The 15,233-nt window shown below is 43.8% G+C and overlaps 1 protein-coding gene across 4 annotated transcripts; it reads right to left on the bottom strand.

Moving 5' to 3' along the window:
* Positions 1–2,528: 2,528 nt before the first annotated feature.
* ngap (Ras GTPase-activating protein nGAP) lies at positions 2,529–13,935 on the bottom strand. 4 transcript variants are annotated; one of them, XM_045690462.2, is made up of 18 exons: positions 13,033–13,935; positions 11,873–12,012; positions 11,561–11,639; positions 9,821–9,888; positions 9,548–9,633; positions 9,327–9,459; positions 9,070–9,168; positions 7,700–8,368; positions 7,440–7,584; positions 7,144–7,288; positions 6,747–6,983; positions 6,279–6,480; positions 4,628–4,719; positions 4,178–4,496; positions 3,875–3,985; positions 3,545–3,735; positions 3,335–3,419; positions 2,529–3,185 (listed from the first exon to the last, which is right to left on the bottom strand). In XM_045690462.2, the coding sequence occupies exons 1-18, from the start codon at positions 13,655–13,657 to the stop codon at positions 3,069–3,071; spliced, it is 3,543 nt and encodes a 1,180-aa protein (XP_045546418.1). In that variant the 5' UTR covers positions 13,658–13,935; the 3' UTR covers positions 2,529–3,068.
* Positions 13,936–15,233: the final 1,298 nt, after the last annotated feature.

Raw genomic sequence — 15,233 nt, 5'->3', positions numbered from 1 at the left:
AACAACAATGTTATATGGTAAAAGTAACATACCAAAAAAATGTTTATGAACAGTGTAGTTCAGTGTGTCCGAGTGTCCCCCAGGTGTAGAGACACACAAGTGCAGAGAACTGTAGCTACAGATTGTTACACCAGATAATGTGATTTACCCAAAGATTTTTACTGACATTTTGTCTATTTCAAGTCTTCTCTCATTGATCGAGACAGGTGGTTGTCCACCCCAAAATTCCTGTCTCGATCAATGAGTGAAAAGACTTGAAAGACACGATGGCGGCACACTTATTGTTGGTTTACTTTATGCAACTGGACATGGACATTGTGAGACTCCTGTTTCCCCGAATCGAGGACGAAGGCGGCATCGCTAAGGTTGGTTGAAAATTCTCTGTGCTACACCAAACAGTATCTATCCTATAACACCCAGTAATGGATACCAAAAATCTTTGGTTAAATCACATTGTCTGGTGCAACAATCTGTAGCTAAGAGAACTGGTGATCAGCAGATGATGGCGAGAAATTGCCATTCCAAAGAAACATACAGTAAGTTCAGGGAATACTTATAAAGCTGCGGAAGGAGGGTTGTCATGATCAAACTGCCATTCAGCTTCTCATGAGTCATTAGCTTGAAATCCAGAATAATGTCTAATCCCTTGAAGGAAACAGCTCACTGGATACAGTTAAGCTACAGTTACACACACAGGCAAAATAATTCTGTTTTTGTATCTAGAATCCACTCCAGGAAGAAGCACAGGCACCACATGGTAATGTCTGTAAGACACAAACAAATACTATAATGTACAGTTTGAACAACAGTTGAACCGTGCCAGCATAACAACATTAGGGTAGACTAGTTGAGCATGCATACATGTGCACAGGCACATAGATTACATTTACAATAATATCTAGACTAATAGAATGAAATATGGCATAACCCTCAACCTTTGCACAGTGAGCAGACCGTACAAATGAGCCTAGGTAGGTAGGCAGGCAGACAGTATCGACATACAGCCATGTCCATCAGGCATGCTTAGGCAAATATTTTTATAGTAAAACCAGCTATAGTTTTTGAGATTTACAACAGTAAATTGTTGTGTAGTTGTTTCTCCTCACTGTTTGCTAGTAAACTTAGGTAGTTTGCTGGATATGCAATACTTGTTATTTACATCTCTTTGGAATCCTATCTTGCATCATGCCTATAACTCTGTGAGATTGAAATGCACCCATGGTCATAACCATTGTCAACCCTCATCAATGTTACATAGCTAGCTAGTAAAATGATTTACAGTTGCTGATGTTACACATGTTTGCTAACAAGTTACAAATGTGAAGCATGGTGCATAACATGTTAGCAGGTGCCAGGCTAAATAGCTAGCCAACTCCAGTCATGTGCTAATGTTTGCTGTTAAACCTAATTTTTGGTGGCTGGTTGTAATGTTGTAGCTTGCTTTTTAGTAGCTAGCCATATCTACAACTTAAAAGAGAGGTTTTACAATCAAGATACAAAAGAGCTCCGATTTTGTAAAAACTCTTCGATTTTTAGTCATAGATATGGCTACCAGTAGTTGTTTACCTACCTAGCTAACACAGTAGTAGCTATGTTAGCCAGCAATACACTGTGTTTCAGTAGATAAACTAAAGTTAGCTAGCTAGCTTTGGATGCTTGCAGGAAAAATAACGGCATTTGCGTCTGGTCAGTTCTTTCATTTTTGCCCAAAGGATTGTTGTTAGTGTCCGCCTTGTTGTTAGTGTTCCACATTTAATTGAGAAAGTTTTTGGGAAACCCATTCCATCTACCAGAAGACGGTTAGGCCTATCATTAGCATCACTATATTTTTCCTGTTCCTTAATTGTTTGAAACCTGGACTTTTTACTTCATATTATGAGGCATGTCTTGCTTCATAGTAGCCTAAAGCCAAAATCTCACCATAGAAACGTGGATAGACTTATTTTAAGACTTCCTCATATGCGCTCTCCTGTTCTATTGAGTTTTCAAATCAACTTTATTAAATTGTCTAGTGGCCAAAGGCATTATCCTAGTCATATTAGCAACCCATGATAGTTGTTGCATCTTTAGAACCCTTTTCTTTCTAAATTTCTAACATATATTTTGTCTCTGTCCATGAAACGATTATAGAACGTGTTTTCCCGCAAATTGCATTTTGGAACATTTGTGCGTAGGCCTACTGCCAGGTGCACATTGCTGTGCTTAAAATGTGAAGAAATAATAGTTTATCAACATTTTAAGCTATACATTCTGATATGTTCCATCAGCCTTATTAAATGATACAGCGTATACCTCCTCTACACTACTTTGATATGCATCACTGGGGATTAAGAAGTGAGTATACGCAATGCCCACAAAAAAAGTGGGTATACAGCGTATACCTGCATATACTCTCAAATAAACCAATTAAACTATTCTCTGACTCCTTCCATGGACATTCTGTTTACTTTGTTATTCAGCAATAGTAATTTAGTCATTCTTACCAAGTAGACCACATAGTCACACACAACATAAGTTCACACAAACACTTTAAACGGTACATTGCTTATTTGAGTTTTATTTATTAAATTAAGTTAACAGATTGTAAATTTGCATTCAAAATGGATGGAAAATGGACAACATTCTGAGAAGTGGTGAATCAAATGAGGGCAAAGATGTATTTAATTACATATCAAGGTGTGGTATCCTTACATTCATTTTGTTAAACTGCAGAGAGGGAAATTGTTCTTACCGTAGGCTATTATTGATGTTTAGGTTTCTACACTCACATTAGATCTGTCTGTTTCTGTCAAATCAACTAATATTCCACAAATATTTCAAGTACAGTGTACACAGTAAGTGCTATGTGAAACAGGCTTAGTATACCTGTGACTTTTTAGTTCATTTCTGTTTTTGCAATTGGACACGGTTTAAGATTCATGCATACATTTACTGTATTTCTGAAAGTAAGCCAACCATCAGGCAAAACAACATAATTCTGGGTGTTTTTGTATTTGGAAGAACATGAAAGCTATGGGGACTAAACTACGCATGTGTCTATATTACAACTCAGTGCTGCCAGTCTGACTTCAGTTGCTGTTGACATGATTGGCCCCGATCCCAGGGTACTGTGTGTTGTTCTGGTCACCAGTGTAGTCTCCACTGAGCTGGTGCCTGTCCTTCAGCAGGTCTGCAAACTGCTCCTCCTGAGAACACACAGCAACAAACGGCTCCATTTAGTTTAGTTTTTCAAGTCATGTTACCAGGTAAGAGAAACAAAAATTAATATGTAGCTTAAACACTCATAATGACTCATCTTTATCTTAATGATTGTGGTAGATATCTCCAGTCTTACCAGTACGTTCATTCGTTCAGCTGCTGCCACGGCGACGTTCAGCTTCCTCTCATCCTCCTCCCTCTCCTCCTCGATAACCCCCAGCCTATGACGCCGATTAACAATTTCATTTTAGTTCATGTTCAAACCAAACAAACTCTCATTCATTTGAAAGGTTGTGAATGAAATGTTATGACATTTCGATCTGTCCCTCTTACTCCACTGTCTCACCTGAAAGTGGCGCTGGCGAGCTGTTCCTCACGGACAGCCAGAAGATTCCGCAGTTCGTTAACCTCAGACAACAAGACTGCATTCTGATTTTGGCTTTGGACAATGAAGTCCTCCAGCCGCTTGGCCATTTCCAACTCACGCTCTGTCACCTGCTCCACCCCCAGGCGGAGCTCCGACAGCTCCTGTGCATGCTGGTTATATCCCAAATCAACATCATGGTGGTCAAGTAATTTCATCATTGCTGTAGTTCTTTGATGAGCTGAAGTAATCAATGCGAAAGAGGAAGGAGCCAGCGTTACTGGATGATAAATAATATGAAGATGAACCCACCCTGTCCAGTAGGTTGATCTCTTCATTCTCTATCTTCCTCTCGTATGGCTCCTTGCTCTGGGACACTTTGATCCAAGGCACTGGAGCAGGAGGAGACTTTACACCGACAGTCTGACACAAGAAGAGGGGATGCTTTCATGAGATTCAATCACTTCTCCCACCCATCGACTCTCAACAGAACAACCACATGGCAATGCTCAGTTATAACTATGAACCATATACTTCATAAGGATAATATCAACATAAAATAGAATGTTTGAATGTTGACAATTGAAACCACATGACCAAGATTTCCAAACTCACGTTCTGTGGTGATGAAATATCAAGTGGAGGGTTGGCTTCCTGCTCTCCCTCTTGGTCCTCCAGCGGCAGATTTTCAGTGCTGCTCTGTCTCCTCCGTAGCTGTTTAGGGTCCGCCTGCGGTCTGTGCGGCGCACTCTGGGTTCTGGATACTGGCTTCCTCTCTCTGGCACTCCTCCTGTCTCGATTGCCCCTCTGAAAGCTTTCTTTCCGCTGGCTGCCCTTCACATCCATAGGCAGCTGCTGCAGGGAGTTGTGCAGAGGGCTGTACTTACCCAGGTCTTTAGGGGGCACATAGGTTGGCTTGGATTGACCAATGTTGCTGTTGTGAAAAAGAAAAATCGCGACAATAAAGCGAGACGTAAAGAAGATTGTGAAACTGTGTATGCAAACAAGCAGGTCTACAAAAATGCTTATGTGCAATACACTTAAATGTCCACTCGCCAACCTCACCTACTAACAGTAATCCGTGGAGCATCTGGGCCTAGAGATTCTGTAATCTGGTTCAGGATTGAAGGTAGAGGTTGCAGTTTGTCTATGGTGTCCTGAGGAAGAGATATGAACAGCGTGTTAGCTACCACTTAACCTTACCATGGGAGGTTTCAGCTTCGTTTGAAGTTTTATTTGTTACATGCAAAAATACAGTGAAATGCTTAATTTGCAAACACTACCCAACATTGCAGTATTCAATATCAAATCAAGCTGTATTTGTCACATGCGCCAAATACAACCGGTGTAGACCTTACTCTTAAATGCTTACTTACAAGCCCTTAGCCCTTAACCAACAATGCAGAGTTAAAGAAAATATAAATAAGGAAATGTTTGCTACAAAAATAATAAAAATGTAAATTAACACAATAAAATAACAATAACGTGCTATATCCAGGGGGTACCGGTACCGAGTCAATGTGCGGGGGTACAGGTTAATTGAGGTAATGTACATGTTGGTAGCGGTAAAGTGACTTTGCATAGATAATAAACTGCGTGTAGCAGCAGCGTAAAAAAGGGGTAAATGAAAATAGTCTGAGTAGCCATTTGATTAACTGTTACAGCCCCATGTGAATGAGGGCGTTCTTGGCCCTCCTTTTCCTGTAGTCCACGATCAGCTCCTTTGTCTTGATCACGTTGAGGGAGAGGTTGTTGTCCTGGCACCACACAGCCAGGTCGGTCTCTAACCTCCTCCCTATAGGCTGTCTCAAACTGGCACTAACCAGAATAGAAAGAGGAGTGGGAGGCCCCAGTGCACAACTGAGCAAGAGGACAAGTACATTAGTGTCTAGTTTGAGAAACAGACGTCTCACAAGTCCTCAACTGGCAGCTTCACTAAATAGTACCCACAAAACACAAGTCTCAACGTCAACAGTGAGGAGGCGACTCCGGGATGCTGGCCTTCTAGGCAGAGTTGCAAAGAAAAAGCTATATCTCAGACTGGCCAATAAAAATAAAAGATTAAGATGGGCAAAAGAACACAGACACTGGACAGAGGAACTCTGCCTAGAAGGCCAGCATCCCGGAGTCGCCTCTTCACTGTTGACGTTGAGACTGGTGTTTTGTGGGTACTATTTAGTGAAGCTGCCAGTTGAGGACTTGTGAGGTGCCTGTTTCTCAAACAAGACACTCTAATGTACTTGTCCTCTTGCTCAGTTGTGCACCAGGGCCTCCCACTCCTCTTTCTATTCTGGTTAGAGCCAGTTTGCGCTGTTCTGTGAATGGAGTACTACACAGCGTTGTATGCGATCTTCAGTTTCTTGGCAATTTCTCGCATGGAATAGCCTTCATTTCTTAGAACAAGAATATACCATTTTGAGCCTGTAATCGAACCCACAAATGCTGATGCTCCAGATACTCAGCTAGTCTAAAGAAGGCCAGTTTTAGACAATAGTCATTTACAAAATCAACAATGTCGACACTGTATTTCTGATCAATTTGATGTTATTTTAATGGACAATTTTTGTGCTTTTCTTTCAAAAACAAGGACATTTCTAGTGACCCCAAACTTTTGAACGATGTAAACAGGGCTGAAAAGTGACTGGTAGCAAGAATATCGAAATACATGAATGTCATAGCATAATCCTTGCCTTTGATTCAGTTGATTTATGCCTACCTGCTTCATTGGGGAAATGATGTCGACCAGCAGGCTGTGTAGGACAGCCAGACGCAGAGGCAAGTCAACATAGCCATCGAAGGATGTCATTGGGATCTCTATGTCTGGGCTGGACACTGTCTGAAGGAAGCACCTCATCCTCTCCCAGTGCTGCTGCAGGAAGTCATTCATGAACAGCATGTACTCCTCCTTCTCCCCAAACCTGTTAATGGAAGAGAATAGGGAATGGGTTAGTGTTGGAGGAGGGAACATCTGGTTTGGGAATATGGAGAGATGTTTATTCTTGACTTGGAGCATATAGTTTGAAGAATTGAATGAGTGTCAAGTATATTATTTCCATCATTGTGTCAGATGTTTTGGGGGTATATTATGGAACGTATCTAGTAGCTTATGTCTAATGTTGGTATCCATGGCTACATAGATGAAGTATGATGGGGTGCAGACAGAGGTGAAGCCCCACGCACTCACAGGGTGAAGTTGGCCAGGTTCTGGATGACCTTGGCGGTGAAGGTGAGGGTCCGCAGGGTGGCCGGTTCTGGGTAGGGCTGTGTCAGACCAAACAGGGAGGGGCTGAGGATGGCGGGACACAGAAAACGGAGGAATAGCGAGGCAGAGATGAGGCGCTGGCCAATTTCAGGTCGTCCCTGCTCCTTGCACAGCTTCACCCAGCTGGAGAAGATCCTGTTAAGCTCTTCAGGGAAAGACCTGCAAGGTAAACGGTGGTGAGAGCGGTCAGTTACAGCCTTGGATTTCCTGTGAATGAATATGAATCAGCACTCATTTGATAGCATTCTTCTGGCTAAGACTGCTCTCGCCATTTTCTATTTTTATATATTGTTTCCAATCAGGTCTTTTTGTCCCTCACCCGTGCATCTCAGTGATTTTCTGCACTGCGTCCTCACACCTCTCCTTCAGGTGACGCTGGTTGTTTGACAGCTCAGAGGCGGGGCATTTGAGAGGGTCCACTTCACAGCTCTCTACTGAGGCATACAGTCGAGTGATGAAGTCCCCTGTAAGAAGAGCAATAGCACAGTTTTGCATGACAACAGTTTTCTAAAAGGAAGGTCTATGAAAGTGTTAAAACAGATCCACTGTTACCCAGAGGGACATTTTTTTATTTCCAAAGCTTAAACGCTGATCTCAACCACAGATATTCCTTACCCAGGGTGTCGATGAGGTACTTCTGCCCCACCAGCTTCATGTACTCATCAATGGCCTTGGTGGCCAGGGTGTTCTCCCTGAAGATCAATGCCTCTTTCTCCCCAAGGCGTTCCACCTCTGCACTACCCAACTCGATAAGGAACTCCTGGAACAAAAACACACAGAATAAGCGCTTTTAGCAAGTTATGACTAGCTGACTATTGTAAAGGTCTACTTTAAATGCTTATCATGAAGCAGCGGTCACCCCTTTGTTTTCTTACCTTGGCCTTGCCAATGCTTTGCAAGACGTGGACCAGTGCCCCGGCTAGTTCCTCCTTCTCCCTGACAGACAGAAGTGGCTGCAGGTTCCTACACATGCCCACATAGTCCACTGTCACAAACTCTGCAAACTCCTTATACCTCTCGATGGGCAGCACCTGCAGGTTCTGAAAGCGGGCCTTGACACGGAGCGACGCTTGGGGCCCCAGTTGCTCCTTCGTCCCGCCGGCACCAGACGCCTTGTAGGGAATGATCGGGTGCCACTTCTCCTGGAAGGCCCTTCCACGGATGTCGGCCAGGGATATGGCCACACTGCCAAGGGGATGCAGGGTGGACTCATCCCGGGAGTGACGCTTCTTCTTGGGCTCCTCGTCACGGAAGAGGTGCAGGGTGATCTGGGAAACCGACGGCAAGTTGTCCAGCTCAAAAAACTCTCCCCAGAACAGCTGGCAGCCTCCGACCACACCGCCGCTGCCCCCGAGCACCCCACCAGAGGACCCATCACCAGCTAAACTGGAGTGATGGGAAGACTTGCCCACGGCTCGGCTGCTGGTGCGGGCAAACAAGGTGCCGTCCAGGTGCAGCTCGCAGTAGTATCGCCTCTTGGGGAGCAAGTCCTTGGCCTCGTTCACCCACAGACTGAGGGAGTTCTCTGTCCGCTCACAGTTGTCCTAATGGAGACAGAACATGGTAGAACATCAATCAGTGAGTATACAATATGGATTCCTATGATATCATGGCAATATGGCACACATTGAAGGATACGTTTTCTTTTGTACAAAAAATTGTAATATTCAATTTTGTTGTGACTCCAGTGGTTCCTGTCCATTCTATAAGTAACTGCCAAAATAAAATAAAACACTTATAAGGGATACAAAGTACTGTATATTGAAGGCATGGGGTGCTTCCACATAAAAAGTTCCAGACACTTGTAGAATCTATGCCAAGGCGCATTGAAGCTGTTCTGGCAGCTCGTGGTGGCAGTTACCTGTAGAAGCAGGCTACATGAAGAATGGAACAGCTGGATAGGGGAAACCGCTTGAGTCACACAAAAGGGAATATAACGTTGCGGATGAACTTTGGAGTGGCATAATTTAATGTGTACACATTTAAAGATCTGCATCACTACCCTGAGATATTTGCTGTTTGTAAAATGACATCTTTGGGTGTTTTTGGAGCCTTTGTTTGGTTTTTTCGGGCCCCCATAACATACAACAAGGATGAGGAAATGATTTGCTGTTTGGGATAACTTTCTCAAAAACAAGAAATAACATGCCATTTACATATTTTTTTTTAAAGTGATTTGGTTGTAAAAAAATAACTTGTCCTTTAATTGGTATGGAAGATGAATGTTTTTAAATAGTTTCTTTACCTTATTGGGCTGAGCAGCCCGTCTCAGGTCCTCTATCCAGCGGTCTCGCTCAGCAGCTGAGGTGCACCCAAAACAGTGGTTGTTCTCTGAGTTTATCACCTAGGATGTCAATATGAAGGTGGATAATGCCATCAGTCAATACACGACAGGACAGAGGGAGGCAAAGATGTTATTGGGCAGTATTTAACATGAACCTGGTCAAATCACCTTAAGACATGGGACGAGTATAGAAGTTACAGGTCAACAGTCAGCCCTACCTCAAAACAGTACTTCTCCCCCAGGATGGAGCTGTGTACAGGCCTGATGACCGTACTGGTGTCTGCACTCAGATCCAGGTTTCCTGCAGCGCTGACTGGGATGGACACGGACTCCCGTGAGCCATGGAGCCTGCTGAACAGACAGGGAGGAGGAGATGAGAGGAGTCAAGGAGGAACAGCCTGCCTTACACACCAAGAGCACTATGAAACTGACCGCATACCTGCTCCCGTGGTTCAACCCAATGGTGTTTAACTGGGTATTGCTCTTTCGCATGGCTCCACCATAGAAACGCCGCTTGATCAGCCCCTAGAGACAGAGGGCAGGAAGAAGACAATTAAAGAGGGGGGAGGGAGAGATGGGTAGATGAAGTTCAATTCATCCCCAGGGGCATACTGATTAGCAGGCCCTGAATCATACAGAATCCTCAGGAAATCCAGAGCTGTTATGAATCATGTAATAACAGTGTTTTATCTGTGGAGTATGCAGTGCTCACCCTCACTCCTCCATCTTGGCCCTTCAGTCTGGGGCCTCCAGTGGGGGCCATGTGGTCGGGGCTGCATTCTGCAGGTTCAAGAGATACACACAGTTAGCATGTGAACACAGTTTTGGCTTAACAGGATCCCTCCCTCGAAGAAATGGCAACCTTTATCAGAGCGTCTCAGGCATAAAGTGGGCATTTTGGGTTATCACTGTTATTGTTGCGCCATATAAGTATACTGTATATCTTGTTACATATCACTCACGTCTTACATATGTATTTGCGTACATTTTCCTGTTTATTTGGAAACCATTGGGGAGGGACAACCAGTGGTTGATCTAATCTCCCCAAACTAAATTGCGGTCCTCTGAAACCACCAGGGGAAGTGTAGTCATTTCCCCCTTTCTGCATTTCCTCTGAAGACCGAACAAATAACTGCTCAACTAGATGAGGCTGCAAGGCTGAAGATGATTCAGACTGAGTTTGACTAACTAATCTAGAACAGTACACGTACTGCATAACTGAACATTAATACACCGGCTTTGAAATGTTATTGATCACCACTTTAGCGTAAGTCTCTCCAACAGTTAGAAATGTCTAACGTAAGAAGGTTGAGGGATGACTAGGCTCAGTGTCAAAATGAGTCAACCTTCGATAAGTGTTCAGACAGTCACACCAGATATTGCTTTTATCTAGTGGCCTAGACAGGGCAGGAACCTTGCAAGTGCAGCCTTCATTTCAGACATTGATTAACTTGGTTTAGAGACTACTAAAATCCTGAGGATCACTGCAGAGCAGAAAATCAGCCGTGGTGTCACACCATGTCAATAAAACAACCATTGAAACACCTTTTTTTAGCTAAAATAATACATGTACCTATGGCAGTAACTAAAGCCATCACACAGTACATCACTTTTCTTCAGCGCGTTTGTTCAAAATTCACCTTTTTGATATTCTACTTTCATAGACATAATCAAGTAAAATATTTGTATGAATCAATAGCAATTGTGACCGTACAAATTAATGTACACAATTCTTGGAATCTAATCCTTTGCTTACCCAATGCGCCTCCACATGCAATCCAGCGTCTAAATCCCATCATTGAGAGAGCGAGAGAGAGAGAGAGAGAGATCTGCCGAACCCGCTTCTCCTAATCGCACTTAAGAGTGAACACTGTTTCACCTCTCATGGTTCTCCTCTCTTCACCAAATGGGCCTTGCCAATGTAGGCGTCACATAGAACTAATCAATGTCTAATATCCTATAGCCGGACTAAGTCCACACGCTAATACTAATAAAAGTAACATGAAATGAGAGAAGTCACGCTAAAAACACTGCTTCTTCTCAACCAGCCCTGACTGGTCTTCTGGAACACACAGATGCGATGGTATCTACCCACCCCAAAAAAATTTGAGGAAACAATTTGAAAGCCACTCGCAAGCATAATCACGTCAGCTATTTCCTCTGTGCCTGCTCTACCGTTACTCTGCTAGGCTCTCTAGTGGTTTGTGATGCTGCCAATTGGATGTTCTCCTTGCAAAGACATCCCTGACTCAGTCTTGCTCTGTCTGCATTTCTAAGGATCAGCCGTTTTTGATGAGAAAGTGGACTTCACTGTTGTGTCTCCTTTGTGTCTCTGATGATGACATTAGGAAAGCTATTAGAGAAAGCAATGTATTGCTCACAGTTCCAGGAACCCCATTCATACGAAACACTCCTCTTGTCTAAAGCCATGTGGCAGTATTGGCGTACTAACCCATGTTGACATCTGCCAGGTTCTGCATGCTGAGGTTTGACAGGCAGCTGCTGACTCGGTTCCGGGTCCACATCACTGGCTGAGAGAGGGAGTAGAAGAGATGCACACTCGCATAATAACCTAGAGAGAACCCATGACTGTCAACTTCACACAGTCAAGTGTGAGTTTCCATTGAGAGTGCAGTGCTCCCAGTAATAGTACTAGCTGTTAAATGCAATGCTTCAAGGTTGTGTTGACTCCATGTTGTTTAATGGAAGTGCAGCGCTAAGTGTGGTGAAATGTTCAGTGTTGTTGTTGGTCTGTGTCATGTACCTCTTCCTCCGGGGTGATGAGGATTTGTCCGTCCTCCAGGACACAGTTGTTGATGTCCCAAACGGGGACGTCCTGGGGAGGGGCCCATGACAGCCTGGCTAGCTCTTGGGACGCAGCTGCAGGCACGCTCCCACCCGCGTCTATACACACAAACACCATGACACCAGCACAGTAGATCAGAATGGGATGGACCAAATCACTCCAATAGTCGCTTGAAATCCTGGCCTTTAAATTGGAACTGTCTGTGCGACACAACTAACTACAGTTGCGTGACATGGTCTACAATAGATGCCACTAATTTGACTCATTTTGATGACCCTAGTCATGCCTCTGATTGGACACAGTTATTTTAACAATACTCTATTTCTGTGTCTGACATGGTCACAAGTGGAGCTCTCTGAGTTTTCCTGATTACAATATAATCTAAGGAAACCAGCAATGGTCGTTCTGGGGGATAATTGAGTGCACACGCGGGGCTTGGATGTTTTTCATTCTGAGGAATTATGGCATGATGTCGTTATCTGACACAGTGCACATGGCCACTCCCATTTCTAGTTAGTTTTGATGCTATCTCCTCCGCCCCTCCTCGCTCTCCGTCTGTGATGAACCACAACTCTCACACTTCCTGTGTCAGTTTGTTTTCTCTTCAAAGTATGGCTGTATTAACTTCTCCTAAATCACATCACATACTGTATGTTTTTTTTTTCTATCCATATCTGTACCTTCAGGTGTATTCTAGTCTCCTACGCCAATAGACCGACTGAGAAGTCCACTCAAAATGGTCTCTGACCCTATGGTTGATCTATAATGCTTTTGGTTTTTTGCAAACTCACTTCTTTAAAGTGTAAAATGCTTACTAACCATGTCTACCTTCATCATGGGTTCTTAGACACACACTAAATGCCGTGTATACAACACCCGATGTCAGCATTTCACTGAAGTAAAATGACTGAAAATCTAAACGAGACTAAAATTGAGAGACTAACTAAACTATACAAATTCAAACCTAGAATTTAAAACTGTAATCAAAATGGTTCACATACAGTGATGTCTGACCTCTTAAAAACCAGAAGAAAGAGTATGGTACTGTCATGTGTGGTGCTAGGTGTGCATTCAGATAACAAGGCAATCCGCTTATGGTGTGCATTCTGCGCCTTCACCTTGTAGGAGGGTCGAGGTGCTGTTTCTGCTCAGCAGCCGGGGCTTCTTGAGCTTCTGCGAGACGGTGCGTATGTACTTCCTTAACAGTGCCCCTCCTCCCCCTTTCTGTGGCGTGTCCGTGGGGGATGGTTCCGATTCCTCTGCGCTTGCCCCTGGTCCCGATGTTGCCTGGGCTGAAGAGGAAGAGGACAGGGTAGTGAACAGCGACCCTGGAGGCTCAGACTGGGCCCTTCTGAAGGGGTTCTTCCTGCAGGCAGGGCTCTTCTCCAGCCTGGGGGTCTCCCCTCCTCGTCCAGCGGTTGAGGCTTTGTCCCCGGGATCTTCGCTCAGGGCTTTCCGCCAGTTCTGCATCTTATTACTCCATTTGGTGGTGTGAGTCTTCTCCATCTTCTCTATTGTTGTTGATGCTGTCTCTCCACCCTCTCCTCTCGTCCCGTCGAGGGTTGCTGCCTTGGCTCCAGTGTGCCACTTGTAGGTGTTGAGAGGGTCGACGTCCTCAGCAGGTGTGGCGTCTTGAGGATGCTCAGCAGGTGTCTCCTTCTCCTCCTCTGTGGGGCCCGTCTCCTCTGCAATCGGTTTATCTTCTGGCTCAGATTCAGCCTCCTGGTTTGTGCCCATTTTCATCTTGGTATTTGTGGCTATCTTTTTTTTTAGCTTGCTCCTCTCACTGTTTTCAAGAATGGAATAAATCGTCCTTACCTACCTACTTAAGGTCTGCTCAAAATGTAATCACATACGATGACTAATCTGGACATTACTTGTTTTCTTTCTTGATTCTTTTTTTTCTTTCTGTGTTCCAAAATGTCATCCGGCAACATCCGTCTGACTGCTTCGTGTGTAGTTCCTTTGCTGTGAGTCTTCACGCCCTCAACCTCCCACACTCAACGGTTGCTTCCTTTCACAGTGTCACTAACGCTGTTTTTTTTCTTCTGACTGGTCTCTCTGCTCTCTCACCTCTCTCCTCCTTTCCCTTGCCATCCTATCCAAGAGTTCTCTTTTTACTTTACCTCAAATCCTCCCACCCCCTCTGTAATGTTCTTAATGCCTTACTGGCCCTTGTCTTGAACAGAGTATTGTTAAATTCCTCTGCTGCTAGGAAGAAATCTCCTCATAGAATCCTTAGGACCTCTTCACGTGTATGGTTTAGGTAACTAAAACTGAGGTTTAGTCTGTGTAGTTGTCCTCCACTCACAGGAAGTGTGTCACTTCACCCAATCAATTTGAAAGTGCCAGAGAGGAACAGAGAAAGTTTTCAAATGTTCTACCCACTTGCCTACTCTTTCTTTGTATATGAAATGTAAATGCATGCTTGGTTCTGATTTGTTCATTTAGCCTAGATATTAATTGTTTGCATCTGTACCTTCCTTTACACAGATGGCTCTTATATCTTCACACCTTCCTCTCTTTTTTTATTTAAAACACTGATTGAGACATCTGATCTGATGCTATCATAATAATGGGAAGCTGAGACATCCATTTTACAACTCTGTCTAGGGGCCTGTCCATTTCACCAGTTCTATCAACTATTCGGATCAAACCTGAAATTCATACATTAACGACAACAAGATGAAGAATATTTATTGAATGACATTTAATAGAACATCATCACCATCTGTGGGTCGTCTGACACAGATACATGTGGTTGTTTGTGTTCAGTGGCTGTTGGGCTCAGTTTCCTGTCTAAACCAGCAGCACTTCCTGCCAGCCATACAGGTTCGAAAGACTCTAAACCACTTCCTGTGTTGATGCTGCACGGTTGTGACACATGCACCTGTTAAATACTTCAATCTCACACACTGGTCAATGTGTGTTTCATGAGATTGTGAAAGGGAGTTTGAATTGGATCGGCAGCCAATAATTCTGATCCAACACCATTGGATAGGTGAAAACAGGGTTCCACAATACAGTTCTCTCTGATCAGTGCCAGACCAGAGAACCATTTTCAAAGTACTCTCCTTTGAGTTGTGGAGTCTCCTTTGAAATGTCTCGTTATACAACTTAAAACTGACTTAGTTAGAAGACATACTAGTAACTTCCAATAGCTTTGTCAAAGTCCCACCACTACAACCATCATTTATCTAAACCTTTACTCAGAAACACTGGAGGGCACTATTACACCAATATAACTGAACTGTCGTCAGGAGATAGAATTGAACATACTGTAACACCTATTTTAAAGTCCCTGCGTTGGTTGCCTGTA

The sequence above is a fragment of the Salmo salar genome, chromosome 12, assembly GCF_965601325.2.
Source record: "Salmo salar chromosome 12, fSalSal1, whole genome shotgun sequence".
In the NCBI taxonomy this organism is placed as follows: domain Eukaryota; kingdom Metazoa; phylum Chordata; class Actinopteri; order Salmoniformes; family Salmonidae; genus Salmo; species Salmo salar.
This window is presented reverse-complemented; position numbering and strand designations above follow the sequence as displayed.